The sequence below is a fragment of the Lolium rigidum genome, chromosome 5 (genome assembly GCF_022539505.1).
Source record: "Lolium rigidum isolate FL_2022 chromosome 5, APGP_CSIRO_Lrig_0.1, whole genome shotgun sequence".
NCBI classification, from domain to species: domain Eukaryota; kingdom Viridiplantae; phylum Streptophyta; class Magnoliopsida; order Poales; family Poaceae; genus Lolium; species Lolium rigidum.
Window position 1 is genome coordinate 116,376,665 of NC_061512.1, and position 18,832 is coordinate 116,395,496.

Here is an 18,832-nt window from a genome sequence, read left to right on the forward strand (position 1 = left end):
TGGGGATACGCGCTTAGCCTCACTTAGCTAAACTATTATCTCTATGTTCCGGTACAAACATCAAACCGGTATCTTGATGGCTCAAACCATCCGGTTGGCATGCCTTTGGCATACCGGGGGTCATCCCCCCAACAATAACAAATCTTGATTTCACGATTGGTGAACAGTAATGAACAGTACGCTAAAATCTAGATTTCGTCATTTTGTAAGATTTTGTTATTTTTACTAAGGGCAATATTTAATGTATTTCAATCTGAAAATTTACACACCGATAGATTTCAATATTCTCTACGACTACATATTTTTTTTAAGTTTTTTTAAACTTTGAAATCAAAATTTTTGAAGTTTGAAAAAGGAAAAAACAAAACCGGGCTACATGTAGCCCGGTCTACATTTGATGTTTTCGTGGACCATTAGTCCTAGTTGGAGACACCAACCAAGACAAAAGGGGCTCGCGCCCTGCCACACCCCGCCGCAGCCCCTTTAGTCCCGGTTAGTGTCTCCTACCGGGACTAAAGGTCCCGTCCGAACCGGGACTAGAGGTGGCTGTACCCCCGTGCTCGTCCTCGCCGCTCGAACCGGGACTAATGCTCACATTAGTCCTGGTTCGTAAGTCGACCGGGACTATTGCTCGCAGGGCCGTCGAACGGAAACTCTGTTTTCTACTAGTAGTAACCCGACATGGTGGACAACATTTGTCCGGCATCACTGTTCATGGATTATCAATGGGTAAGAGTAAATATGTTCTATTAGTAATGATAACAAGTAGGCTTGTGCTTCCGTAGACTCCTAAATTTCGGAAAAGTGTAAACCCCAAAAGTGATATCGTAGTATCATTTAATATCAACCATCCTACCCCATAATCCCTAATAGGTATCGTTCATCGCAACCGTCCTTGTGTTTCACTCAGAAAAATGTTTCGATCTTGGTGGTCTATGGAAGCAAAAAACTAACAAGTAACACCCACATATTCCATATTTCCATTCAAATCACTCCATGCCCAAATCAAATAACATGACCTGTGTCAACCTTTCCTTAGAAGGGTTTCTTGTTGTGTTTTATAACTGGAAACACTGGAATTTGTGTGCCTCCACAACACCTATTAATGAAAACAGGAATATTTTATTTTGTGCATTTTCATCATCAATTGCAGCTGCCCTACATCTACAATCAACATGCATGCAAAACTAGATTTGCTTCCCTAAGACAAATTTGAACCTAAGAACAGGCAACATAACCAAATTATTTCTGATGGCACACCGGACATAGATTAATGGATGTTGTCATGGCCTGTTAGTTTGGAGAGTTTATACTATAAACGTAGCAACACACACAAATGCATTTTTTTTCTCAGTACACCACATGTATATGCAAATTTTCTAGAAATATTGTTATAGAAATCACTTGACAAAACAATATATTATGTTTGGCAACAAAAGGAGAGTTTTGACAACTAACCAGCAACCGGAGATCAAATTCCTTGTGTATTGTCTCAACTAGAGCAAGTCAATATCCATAACCTTGAAACAAGGAGCTCCCCTAATAAGCCTAAATAGTGTCATCAAACGCAATAATAAGTAACTAGGCATATTAGTGAACCAGCCAACATAGGCAAACTATTAATCAACTTCTCATAAGTACAAAGTGCATATCTAATTGACACAAACACTACTACCATAATTCGATATGTGGACATAAACACAGTGCACTACACCTACAACCTTAATAGATCAAGTATAATTATTGTTCTTCAGTGCATATAGACACAATACATGCACCATCAGAATGTTAAAGCTACAACAATCTGAGAGAGAAAAGCCGTACATGACATCAGAGCAACAAAAATGAAACAATGGCGAAAAAATAGTTACGGGAACACGCAAGGATGAAGACAAGCGGCAGTTTGTCCTCTCTATGAGGGTGCATTTGTAGTAGAATGAAGCAACCAACATAGAGGAAAAACAACCGAAAAGTCATACTACCTCTGTCTATAAATAGAGGTCTCAGAATTGTCTAAATCTGGATGTATGTAGACACTATTTAGTGTCTAGATATATCCATATTTAGACAAAACTCAGGCATCTATTTATAGATGGAGGGAGTAGTAACCTGAGAAGGAAAAGATATTTTTTTCGTGAAATAAGAAGACAAATTTTATTTGTGTTGCAGTATAGTTCCTTAACTGGGCATTTGTTTGAGGGTCTAGAGTTTTAGGTAGAAGCCATGGCCTTTCCATAGCATTTTAACATATGAGCAGTAGAAGACCCATGCTGTAATTCCTAAAAACAAATTTGTACGGATATTTAGATATACACATATTTTCACACATGAATCATATTGGCAATAACTAAAAGAAATAGAAGAGTCGTGGCAATGCACGGGCACTCAACTAGTTTAATTAATATTCATGATGTTGGTCTGGCTGCTTTGTGTTGGGCGTTATGAAAATTGAGAAACATCGCCTGTTTTTGAGAAATAAAACTTTTAAAATCGCCAGCGGAAATAATTTTCTATGTGTGTGCCTTCTTGAAGTATTGGGAAGGTTTACAAATCCGACAAGCAGATCATACTGGTTGGCGCGACTACTTCGCAAGAAATGACACTGGTGGTTCGCAGGAGTTCTGCGCAGGTCAATAGGTAGGAAGCTGGATCAGCGATGGATGAAGAACAGGATGGCTTCTCATCAGCTTGAAAATTTTATGCTGTGGAGATGAGTTGGGATGCCAACTTGAAAAGGGTGCGACTCTCTATCAAAGACTCTGCTATTTCTTTCAAGCTAGATTGGCCTCATTGTAATATTGTCTGTTCTGCTAAAATTTCGCCTATTGCAAGCTGCAGTTGAGGCGCTACTGGATGTCCCACGCTTGTATTGAAGTTACAGCTGCTGGTGTAAAACGTAAAGGATTGATAGTTCTTAGAGCATCGTCAACCGATCAATTGTTTCAGTCTGCTGACATAGGGGATAGTTGGTTGATGCTGCAGCCCTTTACTTTCTAGCCAATCAGGAGGTGCTCCGGTGTCCTCTCCCTCCCCCTTCCAACCGCTAAAATTAAAGGGATAAGTTAATCCAGAGGTATGAGAAAATTATGGCCATCCAGGAGGGCTAAGGTTGGAGAGGAGAAGACACCGAAGCAAAAAGCTGGCAAAATCAGATATCCAACATCTGTCCTCGAGACGAGCAAAGCAAAACAAAAATCTCTAACAGGGGCTTGTGGCAGCTATATTTCCTTGACTATAGATGCAAGTTGATCAAAATTAGGGTATCTCTACCCTCTTTAGTATAGCAGAATGAACTAAACAAAATTATAACATCATTATTTTGTAAAAGTTAATTCAAATTTTTGCACTAAATGAGGGTACCCTAACTTTGCCCCCCTTGCTGGAACCCTGAAAAAACTGTTGCTCGTGGAATAAAGTTTGATATGCCGATCGAGCCAAGAACATGCCATTGGTTTCGAACTGAATTCATACTCTGCTTGAGGTTTCAGGATGATTCGATTAACCATCTCCCAAAGCATGCAGAATTGAGCAATAGCTCAAACTGACTTTTATGTCCAGAATCCACCTGCTGTTGAGCGTGTCTGCCTTTTTATGCGATTTTAAGCCTCTCAATCAAACGGCATCTAGTACCCCGTAGTAATATTCCCGGTCCCCATAATAAGCCATCAACCTCCAACGCATCCCATTCAGCAGCTGACGTGTTATACTTCCAGCTCCCATTCAGACAGTGACATTTGTTGCCAGGGAGGCTCGAAAGAGAGCAGAAAGGATGAAGAGGAGAGAAGCTGCGGTAAAAACTTGCAGCAATGCTAGCCTCAACCTACCTATCCCCTCCCTTCCTCCCCTTCCACCACCACACCGCCACCACCACCACCACGAGCGCGCTCCTCCTCCTCTCCGGCGACCCCAACCGCCGTGTCCGCCGGCACATGTCAGGTACGGCAACCGCCCATGGCATCTCTCTCCGGAAACAGGATATACTCCCTCCGGATACCTGCGACATACGCACTCCAAGAAAGTCTTCGTCTCACGTCTGTTAATACTTGATTAACTTAATGGCGCTCGTTTACGTGTACCCTACCAGGTCCCGTGCTTCTTAAAGCCAAGACCGGCGATGGCGATGGCGACGGCCGTGCCGACCTCCCCCTTCCCTCGCGTCGGCACGCGTAAGAAGCACACAATCGCCTTTCTCCTCCGCGCGCTACTGCTCATGTGCGTCGCGTTCCGCCGCGTCATCGCGCTGATCCGTATTTGTTGCTACATTGCCGTCTGCGTCCCGGTCGGAAGCGTCCTCGGCGTGGCGAAGGTCCTCTTCGCGGCGGCGAACGAGCGGTCTCTCCGGTGCATGAACCAGACGGCGCTCGGGCGCAGCGTCACCGGAACCTTCACCGGGGACTTGGTGGTGGGAGCCATGGCGCACTCCTGGAGGGTGCTCATGCAGGGGCTCACGTCGCTCGTCTTCCTCTGCACGCGCGCTGACGAGTACGTTCGGCCGCCGCCGAGCCCGCTGGTATTGACGGCGCACGACAAGCCGGCGGCTCATCCTCAGCAGGTAAGAACGGCGATCTGAGTCTCAAGTTTGCAAAGCACTTTGCATCTGTTGCACAGTTAATTTTGGGCTATTCGTTATTTTCATTTTCTAGCATAAATATTATAGTACTACGTGCCTTTGTTCCCAGCGGATTTTATGAGTATGATTTATCAAACAACTTTTTCTGGACATAATTCAGTGGCCGCAAGCTCTGTTCGTTTGATATAACTCTGTTCTATCCGCTTAGCCTTTTGGTTTTATACTGAGATAATCTTCAGTGTTTAACTAATACGTAGACAATGGATAGCAATGTGACTACCTGTAGCTACTCTTTCTAAGGTTCAAGTTAGCTCTGAGGATTGCAAAATCTACAAAGTTTCGTGAAATAACACCCCCCTTGATTCTCGATACGATACATTTAAAAGATGCTACCGTGCTTAATTTGTACAGTTTGGTTAATTCTTGGTGTCCTTACATACCAGCCCGTTGTATCTACAATAACGGAAAAGTGTGAGAGAGCTGGTGCGCTCTGCGCACCCTCACACTTTTTGATTTTCTCTTTTTTGCAATTCACTAAAAGATAACAAATGGAATGAGACAAAAATAGCTCGGAATTTTTTTGTGCAATTTAAAATTTAAAATTATTTAAAATTCAAAATAAATTCTTGAAATATATATTTACACAAGGAAATAAAAAATCCAAAATATTTTTCCCATGTTCTAATTGTTATGTTTAAATGATCTGCAAATTTTTTTGTTCAAACATTGTGTGGTGTGAGAGATACAAAAATGAGCAATTGTTTGAGAGGGGAACAAAAAGAATTTGCACGAATCTTGATGCACTATACACGGTATAGATACGGGTGCTCACCAAGCACCTGCTCCAAAAGTCCACTCTCCTACAATAAACACAAAAACGCTGACATCGTCAATATCATAAGTAGTGGCTTCTTTGCAAGGGCGAAATGTCATGTCCTTCCTCCGTTTCGAAATAATTGTTGCACATTTGTATACATTTGCATTATGTACACATAAAACTACTACCTCTGTCCATAAATAGATGTCTTAGATTTATCAAATTTTGGATGTATATAGACACTACTTAGTGTATAGATACATCCAAATTTAGATAAATATAAGACATCTATTTATGGACGGAGGAAGTACATGTTTAGATAGATACGAATTTCATACACAAATTTGGAACAATTTGGGGGGGGGGGGGGGGATAGCTGCAACACAAGTCTGGAACTGATGATTGCACCAATCAGTTCACCAAAGTCTGAAACTGATGAAGAAGTATGGTAAAATGCTTTAACATTCTTCGTGATTCTAGTTTCCACCATGTCTTATATGTGCCATCGATGAATGCCAACTATATTTACTAATAGTGCATTCTTCGGGTTATGCAATAGAGATCTCTTAGCTTTAATGCCATATTATGCACCAACCGGGTGTAAACTAATAGAGAATGACAGGTAGTACTTAAACACCTACTACATGTCAACTGTACTAACTATAAACAGAAGACATTGACTATGATCGGTAGGGAAATGGTTGTATTTTCGTAGATACTTTCTTGGTGTATGCAACCCCAAACTTTCCAGAATTGTGCATTTAGCCATTTATATTTCACCCTTTCCCACCGTTTTTGATAAAGTTCAGTTTTTCTTTTATCTAAATATTTTTTGTTGTCTAAGCTCGAGTTTTGTACATAATCTTGTGAGAGGACTCCAAACACAAGACACTAATATTGCACACAGACTCGAGCAGTCTTTTCTTTTTTTTAGCTGCAATAAGCTGCAATAGTTTTGACTGCTTATTTTTCTACCTATACTTTTATGATTTCTATAATTGTTTATTTTTTGTATTTTTGAGTTTAAAATTCTAGTTGCAAATTTTGTGTGTGCAGTTTTCTATTTAGAAATGTGCCATTAGGTAGTTACACATTATAAAATTTGAAACCGCAATATTTCCAGTGCTATTTTTGAATTCAGCATTTAGATCATTTTTTAGGGAAGAATATGCATTTACTCGATTAGTTTCAAAATAATTGAAGTTCTAGTTTTGTACTATGTCAAACTAATTTAAGTTTGATAAAGTTCATAGAAAAGCATGACAATATTTACAACATCAAATTTATATGATATGAAAATTCATTTTATGATGAATGTAATAAAAATAATCACTGGTTTAGATGTAGATATATTTTTAATTTTTTTTGGTGAAACTTAAAATAGTCTGGCATAGGACAAAACTTGAGGTTTTGATTATTTGGAATGAAGTAGAATATATGCACAGTTTGGAGCGTGAAATTGCTCATAATTTTTTTTATGCCATTTTGGGTTAGAAACGTGCAATTATTGGGCATCTTTTTGGCAACTGTGTTTGATCTTCACGATATATATGGACCGATTCACATTTTGAAATGGCAACCATCAGGTGCACATTTCAGTTGTGGGAACAAACAAGATGAGAATTTCATGGGTCACCGACGACCGGAAGGCGCCGTCAGTGGTAGAGTACGGCAAATCACGGGGGAATTACACGGCATCGGCGACGGGCGACAACGCGACGTACCGCTACTTCTTATACAAGTCCGGCGCGATCCACCACGTCACGATCGGCCCTCTCGAGCCCAGCATGACCTACCATTACCGGTGCGGCAAGGCCGGCGACGAGTTCACCCTCCGAACCCCTCCGGCGTCCCTGCCCATCGAGCTCGTCGTCATCGGCGACCTCGGGCAGACCGGGTGGACGGCATCCACTCTATCGCACATCGGCGGCGCGGACTACGACATGCTGCTGCTCCCGGGGGACCTGTCGTATGCGGACACGCAGCAGCCACTGTGGGACTCGTTCGGGCGGCTCGTCCAGCCGCTGGCGAGCGCGCGGCCGTGGATGGTGACGGAGGGCAACCACGAGGTCGAGGCGCTCCCCGTGGTGGCGTTCGCGCCGTTCGTCGCCTACAACGCGCGGTGGCGCATGCCGCACGAGGAGAGCGGCTCGCGCTCCAACCTCTACTACTCCTTCGACGCGGCGGGCGGCGCGGCGCACGTCGTGATGCTGGGCTCCTACGTGGATTTCGAGGAAGGGTCGGAGCAGCACGCGTGGCTGGAGCGGGACCTCGCCGGCGTGGACCGCCGGAGGACGCCGTGGCTGATCGTGCTGCTGCACGCGCCGTGGTACAACACCAACCAGGCGCACCAGGGCGAGGGCGAGGCGATGCGCGCCGCCATGGAGAGGCTCCTCTACGAGGCCCGCGTCGACGTCGTATTCTCCGGACACGTCCACGCCTACGAGCGATTCGTAAGCCTTTTACACTAGAATTGATCATCTTGTGGCGCTCCTATATTTCTTGCTCCGTTAATCAACTACACAATACTAACAATTTTGCTGATCAATTGCTGTTGAACTGAATTAGACGAGGATCTATGACAACGAGGCCGACAACCGAGGCCCGATGTACATCACCATTGGCGACGGCGGCAACAGGGAAGGTCTTGCCCTCAAGTACGCAGTCGATCTCACTGACATCGAAATGTCGTTGGCGCCTTTGTCACTTTCTAATATTTGGAAGTGATTTGTTAATTTATTTGAAGGTTCATCAAGGATCACAAGTCGGCGCACCTGTCGGTGTTCCAGGAGGCGAGCTTCGGGCATGGGCGACTGAGGATCGTCAACGAGACGAGCGCCGTCTGGACGTGGCACCGCAACGATGACGCGTACGCAACCGTCCGTGACGAGGTCTGGCTGGAGAGCCTGGCTAGTCCAAAGCTGGTCATGGAAACCGCCGGACGTCGGCTTGACGAGTTGTAGCATGTTTCAGATTTTTTTTTTTGGTGTAAATGTTGCAGATTATTAAACAGTAATGCTACACCTACAGAGTACAGACACACTCCTACGCAAATTTTCTTACGGACTGATCTGTTGATAATTGGTGCCCCAGATTTTTTTAGCAACCATCCCGCATGTTTCATCCAAAGGCACGGTTCCACGGTTATCCGGAACAGCTCTTGCTCTTCCATAAATGCCACAATTATGTACGTACTGCTCACGTTTGTTTGTTGGGAGCTCATATCTCCCCGACTCCACCAAATACGGATACGCCCCCATGGCCTAAAAGGGAGAGAAGCTCACACAGCCTCAAGCAAACAGTAAATGGGCCGGGTCATCGGAGTAACCAATTGACGCTCTTGTTTTATACTGCTTCTATTTCAAATTAGTTGACATAGATTTGATCGGATTTGTATCTAGACGTTTTAGTATGTACATTTGCTCATTTGGGAATCAGTTGCATCTATTAATTTGAAACAAATAAAGTAATTTTTTACAAGACACATAATATATCTTTTTTTACAGGGTTATATTTTTTCTAGCTTTTATCTGTTAGTAAAAAAATAAATCAAAGTTACATCGATGATGCTGATAGTAAAAAGTAATATCATGCATATGATGTTAGTCTATATTTACAATGGATAGCTTCAAACCTCATCGATTTTGAAAACCTTCTTGTTTTAGATCGAGAAAATAATACATATTTTATGAAACCATGCGTGATGGCTCGAGTCCATAGCCAATCCAACTTTTGATTCGACCATTTGATAATTATTGAATTAAAAATTTCCATTATTTGACTATCCATAATACACGGAGATAAAAGCCCGGGAAAACATATGTGTGCTATCATGCAAGGCGTTATTAACTAGAATGTGAACTTTTTTTCACACGACGTTATGTTATGGTATCGGTTGATGCGTGCACACGTGCCGATGATGATGAGTTCAAATGTCCATTATTTTTAAGGTTTTCATACATAAAGCCGAGCTTTTAAGTAAGAACCTTCAACAAGGGCGCCACGACGCAGGTGCACGGCAATATTGTATGGTGAGCGATCTTCTGTTTCCACCGGAGTGTGCATAATCGTCGTTGAAGCGACATCTAACTCATCATTTGACCGGCTAATGACACCTTGCTAGCCAGAAACCACTAGAGGAGATGCTGGAACTTAGGACATCTCATACCACCCTTCTTCCGTCCAATGTCGCAGCACCTTCGGTCCTCAACAATAGTCATGAATTGATGCCTCTGCAAGATACGCAACACATAGTGTGTGCAGGTCTTAAGCATGACTTGACGCCTCCAAGAGACACCATACGTAGCACCTGTCAGAACATGCATGACTTAGCGCCTCTGCATAAGACATTGTGTGTAGCATCCCCTAGTAACATGCATGACTTCGTCTCCGCATGAGACGCCTTGTGTAGCACATGTCAGCAACACAAATGACTTGACGCCTTCGTGTGACATGTTGTGTGTACCACCTGCTGATAACATGCATCACCTAACACCTCCACAAGGGACATCGTGCAACAGATCGAACTCAATCTGAGGGGTAGAGGGGTGTCCCATAACGCTTCACGGTACAAGAAAAGGGTGTAGCATACTGCCATCGATCTCAGCAACATGAAGCTGAATGCAATCACCATCTCAAGGTTCGACTGCCACATCATCCACATGACCACGGTGGCCGCCGCCATTGAAGAACCAAGGTTGATGCCCCTATTCTCACAATCACGTGCGGCAATCGGATCGGGAAGATTCTCGTCATGCCGCACCAACCAATATGGTGAGCATGTCGTGGAAACGCCGGAACCGGAAACGCAGTGATGAGTAAAGACTGCGGTAGCAGCGAGGGAAGGATATGTGCCGTGGCGGCTTCCCTAGTAGGCAGATGACAGTTTTCTCATCCCTAAAGGCACTGTATGATGATTGGTAATGCATTTTTTCGGCCAGCCATCATGTCACCATACATCAGAGTGATAAAATGAAATGTATTTTAATCAGGCCAGTGTATACGTTACTTTCATGAATCAGCTCGACAGCATGTATGATGCAGCCCGACCTTCGGTCTCCACCGCATCATGTACATCAACGACAAGAACCACACTCAAGGCCGAGGTCACGGAGGCATGGAAGAGAAGAAAGAAGAAGAGCACCCGAAGTCACCAAGAAGAGACGGCGCATGAAGCACGACTGCTAGGCCGGATTATCCGCCCCACTAAGGCCGGACAATCCGCCCCCCTATGCGTCCAAGTCAATTTGGGCCAAGTCTCATGTATCCCTATGTATGCCTAAACTACCCCTCCTCTAGTGGCTCCCTATATATAGGCTCCCACCTCCCCCTTCATTAGACTAGACATAATTTGAGTGAGAACTTGGCTTATGCCTCCACCATCCCTTTGGGATTAGAGAAACCCCCTCCTCTCTTAAACACAAATCTATGAGTTGTATCAAGACACTCCTTATATGATTTATCTTTCGCACTTGTGATTCTAGCGCGGTCTCTCACACGTGTGACTCCATAGATCATATATCGGTCTTTCTCTCGGGGATTCTACCTCGTGTCTCTCCCTTGAAAGATTCTATCGGGATGGTGGTTTGGGCTATCGGGAGTAAACTGGAATTGTACCGGGTCGTGTTGCGTGCGTTCGCCGTGTTCTTCGCCGTGTTCTTCATGTTCATTTCTCACCCCCTCTTGTTCTTGGTCAATTTGTGAGATCGGGCAACCCACGTGGCCCTAGGCCCCATCAATGTATATCACGATTGAAAAAATCCAAACCAGATTAGATTCTCATGTTGCTTCAACGCAACCGCATAGGACAATGATGCAAAATACGTGGTTGGCCGATTACTTGGCCCCTATAACTAACTGCCAATAAGTTTTGGCCGTCAATATTCGCATTTGTTGCTTGAGGCATGTGCACTTGTGCATGTTACCATCTCCTGTCTACAAATGAAACCATACCGGATTTGGAGACCTGTGATCGGACGTTGAATCCTGAAATATGATTGGATGCCCTTGAAACGTTTTTGCGGAGAGATGAAAACTCTATGTTGAAGCATATGCAGCAAATTTACCGGACCAATGGAACAGCTCCATACAGAAATCCCAGATTTTACAAGAAATAAATTCGTATGCTCATGGCATTCGTTTTTCTCGTGATCTAACTTTGAATAAGCATCGGCTCTTTTTCTATTCCTCTCCCACTCGAGTCATCCTCCTTCTCTGTAGAGTCCACATTTCTTTCACTTCCTCATATCATCTCTTGAGATGAGTCAGCATCTAATCAACCACCAGTTTGAGCACCAGACCACCTTTAGCATCGGCCTTGCTTCTTACTGACCAACTCTACACTTTTCTCCTTCCTCGATAGCTCCACCATTTTCTAGATTAGTTTCTTTTTTATTATATCTTTTTTGCGAATAAAATCCTGAAATTAAGAGAAACATCGCATAATAAAAAATTTGAGATGTCCTTCGTCTTTAACCTCCAGACCGTGTCGACGGCACGCCGCCGCTGCTGCTCATCCCCGAGTCGGCCTGACGTCGTTGGTTGCGGACGGGAAGTCGCCAAATAGATCAAGGAGACCACATCCGTCCCAGAGACGAAGAAGGAATAACCGCTGATGAAGCTCCATGGTGATTCAGAGATCCCCCCGCCAGAATAAGTCCTCGAGAACCACCCCATTCCCAAAATCTTCTCGACGTTGTCTTCGAGATGGGGCTGAAGCCGCGGAGACTTTATTGAAAAATATGCCGCCGTCTCCACCTAAGCGCCAACCCAAGAAATTAAAAATTCAAAACCAGGGGAACGGAGCCCTCCCGTCGATGGGGCCCAGATCCACCACGTCTCCATGGGCCGAAGGCCATAGAAGCGAGGCAGATCCCCGGCGGTGCCAACAGGAGGAGAAGAAACCCTAATCGCCTCCTGAGCGTTTCTTAGGGGCGAAGGGGTACTTTTACTCCTCCGGCCACTACCACCGAACCTTCGCTCACTCACGACTACTCGCAGGCAAGCAGCTATGCTTTTCGTGATCATTCCTCTACTAATATTTTAGGTAGTAGTAGAAATGTTTTTTTCGTGTACGGCAGCATGTAAGCCTAACACGACAGATCTGGTACCATTATCTCCTTGGCTAGTCCCTATCAAGTGAGGATGTGTGTTACAAACCGAAGTCGGATGGTTATGTGGAGAGCTATATGTAAGGCTCATCTTGATGCTAGATTTTTCCAGAGGTTCGCAGGAGATACTATGATGAGAGTGTTACTCCAGTTGCTAGGTTTTCTTAAAGTGAACATGACTCAGCACTTTCCGTTCATGCATCTGACCATGAAAATATTTTGCTTTTCTCTATGTGGATATTATGTTGATCACTAGAGATTATCATAAGTCCAATATTGCTCTCGTTATGAAAAGCTGGGGGAGAAAATTAAGGTGTCAGATTTGGGGTCTCTTGGTAATTTTGTAGGGATTAAGGTTTATCACAACGATAATGGTTATTCTCTCTCTCAACATCGTTGCACTCAGTTGCATCCTACTAAGGGAACTCCTCTTTTTTGAGGTTGATCAGTGGGTTTCCTCACTATGTATATTTATAAATTTTAAAGTTTGAAAAGTACAAAAAACAGTTGCTAGAGGTTAGCAATAGGAAACTAGCTAGAAAACCATAGGCCCAAAAAAGAGATAAAAGAAAGGAAATCTCGCTAACTATTTGAATCTCTCAATCCAGTTTTTGAGGCCGCCATAAGACTTCCTAGATGCCTTATGCAAAAGAAAATCTAGTTTATCTTGAACTTTTTCCTGCATATGTAGAGACTGGGGGGATGCGTTTGAAGATAAAGTCATTCCTGGTTGTTCAGATGGACCAGCCAGTCAGCATTATCAACTCCATGAAAAAAGCTTCCTTGAGAATAAATTTGAGACTAGCGAGTATGCTCTGAATATCAGTTTGTTGCAGTGGTGTCCTAGAGGGGCAAACATATTGCCAACACATGTGAGCAAAACGGCAGAGGAAGAACATATGATTTCCAGCTTGCAACTCATCTTCGTCACACGTAATGCATGAATAATCATCCATGAAGAAATACTTTCTTTGTAACATTGCTCTTGTATTCAGGCGATTATGAATTAGGAGTCAGTAAAAAACCTTGTGCTTCTGCTAACAACAGCATGGCTACATCCACTTAAAAGAAGGTATTTGTTAGAGCAATATGCGTGTTGTATTACCAGGGGGTCAAAGGCCACAATATATAGTACATGTACAGGTGCACATATGCAGAAAGCCCCCTAACATAGGGAGAAACTACAGTATACAGATATATACATCTAACACCCCACCCCTCAAACTCATGGTGGATCCACAACACTGAGTTTGGAGAGTAAGAAATCATGCTGCGCTCGAGTCTGTGCCTTCGTAAAGAAATCCGCCAACTGCAAATCTGAAGGCACATAATGAACCGCAACAACATCATCCCGTGCACTGAGCACGTGTGTAAAAAGCATCAACACCAATATGCTTGGTCAGCTCATGCTTGACCGGATCACGTGCAATACGATAGCACCTGTATCGTCGGACAAAAGTGGAGTGGGTGTCGTAGCAGAGACCCCAAAATCTGCAAGCAACCACCGTAACCAAGTCACCTCAGCAATCAACAAAGCCATAGCCCGCAACTCAGCCTCAACACTCGAACGGGAAACTACGACCTGTTTCTTCGTCTTCCAAGCAACAAGCGAACCACCAAGAAACACACAGTAAGCAGAAAGTGAACGACGATCCGTAGGATCACTCGCCCACGTAGCATCCGAATAGCACTTGGAGCTGGAGAGAGCTGGAACGGGGAAAGAAAAGGCGACGAGTGATCGTGCCACGAAGGTAACGAAGAACACGGAGGAGATGACTATAGTGAACAGTGGTAGGAGCTGAGACAAACTGACTCAGAATATGAACAGGATAAGAAATATCAGGACGAGTGACATCAAGATAAACAAGACTCCCAACAAGATGGCGATAACGGGTGGGATCAGGAAGAGGATCACCATCAGTAGGACGAAGCTTAACATTAAGCTCCATAGGAGTATCAACCGTGCGCTCATCCCCAAGAGCAGCACGAGCAAGAAGATCCTGAATGTACTTTTCCTGAGAGATAGAAAATCCATCAGAAGTGGAGGAAAACCTCAATGCCAAGAAAATAGCGAAGAGGACCAAGATCAGTCATAAGAAACTGATCACGAAGACGAGCCTTGACGAAGGCAATATACGCAGGATCATCACCAGTAATGATCATGTCATCAACATAGAGAAGAAGAAGAGTACGTCCACGAGGAGAAGTGTGAACAAAAAGTGCTGGATCATGAAGACTAGGAGAGAAACCAGCAGCAGTCACCACAGAGGCGAAGCGCTCAAACCAGGCACGAGGGGCCTGTTTGAGACCATAGAGAGAACGTCGAAGACGACAAACCATCCCATCGGGAACGAGAATACCCGGGAGGAGGCTGCATGTAAACCTCCTCACTCAACTCGCCATTAAGAAAAGCATTCCGAACATCAAGCCGGGAGACGGACCGGCGGCGAACGAAGCAACAACAAGAAGGGTACGCACAGTAGTCATATGAGCCACAGGGGCAAAAGTCTCATCATAGTCACGGCCGTGCTCCTGCTGAAAACCACGAGCCACAGGACGCGCTTTATAGCGCTCAAGAGGTCCATCAGAGCGAGTCTTAATTTTATAGAGCCACTTACACGTGATGGGACGAACACCAGAAGGGGGAGAAACAAGATCGCAAGTGCCAGTGCGCTCAAGCGCAGCGATCTCCTCAGCCATGGCAAGCTGCCATTCAGGATGACGCTCGGCATCCCGATAAGAAGTCGGCTCGGAAATGACAGAGAGACCATACTGACTAGGAGAGTAACGAACTGGAGCACGACGCTGACGAATAGGCCGTGAAGGAGGAAGCTCATCTCCAGAAGACAAGTCATCAGAAGAAGAGGAAGAAGAGACAGCATCGGAAGGAACCGAAGCCGGAGAACGAGGAGTACTAGGTGGACTAGACAAACGAGAGGATGGCGCCGAAGAGGGCGCATCAGAAGTAGGAGGGAGGGGAGGAGGGACAGCAGGGGGTGCATCCGGAAAAAGAAGAAAAAAGATATCATCCACCGGGTAAGTACCCGAGGTGGGGCGAGGATAGAAGGGACGCGTCTCATCAAACGTGACGTCACGAGAGATGCGCATCCGACGACCAACGGGGTCCCAACAGCGATAGCCCTTATGCTCATCACTGTATCCGAGAACAACACACTGAACAGATTGAGCGGTCAGTTTGGTGCGTTCGCGAGGAGGCAGAAGGACATAGCAGACACAACCAAATGAACAAAGAGTCGAGTAGTCTGGAGAAACACCAGAGAGACGCTCGAGAGGAATGCCACCCTGTAGAGCTGCGGAAGGCTGAATGTTAATGAGGTGGGCCGACGTAGCGACAGCCTCAGCCCAGAAATGTGGCGGAAGAGAAGAAGCAATCATCATAGCACGGGTGGTCTCAAGAAGATGCCGATGCTTACGCTCGGCGACGCCATTTTGAGCATGCGCGCCGGGACAAGAAAACTGAGCGAGGGTGCCCTCCTCGGCAAGGACACCACGAAGGTGCTCGGGAGATATACTCACCAGCGAGAATCAGCACGGAACACGCGAATGGGTGAGGAATGCGAGTGCGGACCATGGCCGCAAAACGCTGATAAATAGAGAGCACCTCACTACGAGAGCGCATGAAAAACACCCAGGTGTACCGTGAAAAATCATCAATGAATAAGATATAGTATCGATGGCCCCCTTTCGAAGCGAAGGGAGCCGGATCCCAAACATCTGAATGGACTAAATCGAACGGTCGCTGAGAGACTGATACGTCTCAAACGTATCTATAATTTCTTATGTTACATGCTACTTTTATGATGATACTCACATGTTTTACACACATTATATGTCATTATTATGCATTTTCCGGCACTAACCTATTGACGAGATGCCGAACAGCCAGTTGTTGTTTTCTGCTGTTTTTGGTTTCAGAAATCCTACAAAGGAAATATTCTCGGAATTGGACGAAATCAACACCCAGGGTCTTATTTTTCCATGAAGCTTCCAGAAGACCGAAAGGAAAACGGAGTGGGGCGACGAGGCGCCGACACAACAGGGCGGCGCGGCCCAGGTCCTGGCCGCGCGGCCCTAGCGTGTGGGGCCCCTGTCAGCCCTCCGACTCCGCCCTTCCGCCTACTTAAAGCCTTCGTCGCGAAACCCCCAGTACCGAGAGCCACGATACGGAAAACCTTCCAGAGACGCAGCCGCCGCCAATCTCATCTCGGGGGATTCAGGAGATCGCCTCCGGCACCCTTCCGGAGAGGGGAATCATCTCCCGGAGGGCTCTTCATCGCCATGATCGCCTCCGGATCGATGTGTGAGTAGTTCACCCCTGTACTATGGGTCCACTACAAGAAAACCCTCTCTACAGCAACGCACTTATGCGTATCTAAATTTCCATATAGGCGTTGGTAGGGACTGTACCAACGGATAAAAATGCGTTGCGTTTTTGGGTGTTGCAAAGACACAATGCAACGCATATACGCGCGTTGGTAGCCAAGTAGATAGGCGTTGCAAAATAAATACAGAACCAAAGCAACATCTGTATCCGTTGGTAGATGCATCATGTACGTATTGAAAATTTGATTTCACACTATACTATTTACTAGGCCAGACTGTTTGATCGCTCTAGAAGATGAAAGATTTTTTTCTCGGCCGGAATAAAGTTCAAATTAGACATGCCACATCAGACACACAAATGAGAGAATAAAAATGCATTGCATTATATATAATTAAATAATTATTGGAGTAACAACATTCCATACATGAAAATCACCTGAAGAGTAGTGAATTTACAATCTTGTATCATAATATGATACACTGCCTAGTCATATATACACGCATTTTGGAACACCATTCGATACAATATATAATCTTACATCAAAATATGACATTCTTCTAGTCTATACTACTATATGTCAATTTAATATTTCGCCTAACATATCCCGAGCTGATATCCAAATAGCTAGTCTTGCTGATGTACAGCCTGCAAATACAAATATTGTTTTAAGTGTCAAGATGGCAAAGAGTCTCAAGGGTATAAGTGAGTTGTACGAAGCACTTGCTTAATAATTTGTAGATATACTCACCTTGGTGGCATGCCAAAGCTAAGTCAGCAGAAGACCTTTTTTATCCTGTGCCTTTGATATATAGCTCATCAGACCAACAGGTTGCAGTGGTTACCCGATATAAATACAAAAAAAAAATGAATAAAAATAATCTGAACAAATCCATGAAACAGAAGATCGAAATCTTTAGTTTAACAATATGGCTCATCTAACAGCAGATCAAATTTCTTAATTAACTAATCAGTACTAGAATGGTAAATACAGTATCTGAAGCAAAACAGTTAATCTCACAGGCATGTCCATATAACAGCAGTAGCTCAAGGTAAAGAATACAGACAGTAAATAAATTGTGGTACTGATTCACAACAACTTAAATCAGCTGAAACACAGTCACAATATGATTTAATTAACTCAAAGGAGTACTTATCATATTGGTAGCCTGATCCATTCACTAAGAATACTGAGAGTGACAAAGACATGGGAGATAGTGCTTGAAAATCACCGTCAGAGCTCTACCTTATATACTGTACATTCCTAATGCTGCCAAAATTTTGTTGATGGTAGCACTCCTGCACAGCTTTGAAGCTATGCCATTGTTGCTGATTCTTCCGCACCCATTTAAGCAAAATGAAGATGTTGGGCAATTTCCATTGTTGAGTGCCCATTATCTGCATCTGTAATGTCAGCTCTAGTACGACCAAAATAGTTAACTTGGAAAGCTATAACATGGAAACAAGGCTAGAATTTCCAACCCTCCTTATCTAACCAATCCAAACGGGGAACATATTACTGCACACAATGAGCTGCTGGCGACATGAATGGTCACGGATGCACAAAATTCCTGGAAAACTGAAGAAGACGTCGAGCCAAGTGAATACGAGACGGGAGTTAGAAAAGAGAAATTGCACCTTAAGCCTGAACCTCTGTCGAGCCCTTTCTCTGCCGCTCTCCTGTGCCAATTCACCGCCCTGATTCTTCTAGAAAACCACCAGATCATGGAGTATCCCGAATCCATCTTGGCCGCACTGGAATTGTTCCGCGGATTTAGGGGATCTCATGGTTTGCGAACGTGAATATGTAGTCGATCCATCCCTTGGAGACATCACCGATTCAAATCCTATCGATCGGAAGCAAGGAGAGGGAGATCAGCGTGAGTAGCATCGGAAACCCTGCTCGCCCATGGCGATTGAAGGAGCAGAGGGAGGCGGCTAGGTTTAGGAAAGGGGAGAAGCGGAACTGTCGAGCGCGGCCGCGCAGACGTGGG

The 18,832-nt window shown here is 44.6% G+C and overlaps 1 protein-coding gene and 1 long non-coding RNA gene across 2 annotated transcripts; one reads left to right on the forward strand and one right to left on the reverse strand.

The window, feature by feature from the left end:
• Window positions 1–4,122: 4,122 nt before the first annotated feature.
• On the forward strand, window positions 4,123–8,364 carry LOC124654283 (purple acid phosphatase 22-like). The gene is made up of 4 exons (XM_047193296.1): window positions 4,123–4,552; window positions 6,974–7,840; window positions 7,956–8,044; window positions 8,134–8,364. Exons 1-4 carry the CDS (start codon window positions 4,211–4,213, stop codon window positions 8,348–8,350), a joined length of 1,515 nt encoding a protein of 504 aa, XP_047049252.1. The 5' UTR covers window positions 4,123–4,210; the 3' UTR covers window positions 8,351–8,364.
• A 9,036-nt stretch (window positions 8,365–17,400) lies between these two features.
• Window positions 17,401–18,552, reverse strand: LOC124651568. Its single transcript, XR_006987448.1, has 3 exons — window positions 18,477–18,552; window positions 17,590–18,417; window positions 17,401–17,486 (listed from the first exon to the last, which is right to left on the reverse strand). It is a non-coding gene; the product is annotated as an uncharacterized LOC124651568 (long non-coding RNA).
• Between the last annotated feature and the right edge of the window lie 280 nt (window positions 18,553–18,832).

Bases quoted from the DNA above. Each gene is read 5' to 3' on its own strand.
- LOC124654283 (XM_047193296.1), top strand. From the start codon at position 4,211: ATGTGCGTCGCGTTCCGCCGCGTCATCGCGCTGATCCGTATTTGTTGC. The intron at 4,553-6,973 runs GTAAGAACGGCG...GGCAACCATCAG, and splicing joins CGGCGGCTCATCCTCAGCAG to GTGCACATTTCAGTTGTGGG. The intron at 7,841-7,955 runs GTAAGCCTTTTA...GAACTGAATTAG, and splicing joins TCCACGCCTACGAGCGATTC to ACGAGGATCTATGACAACGA.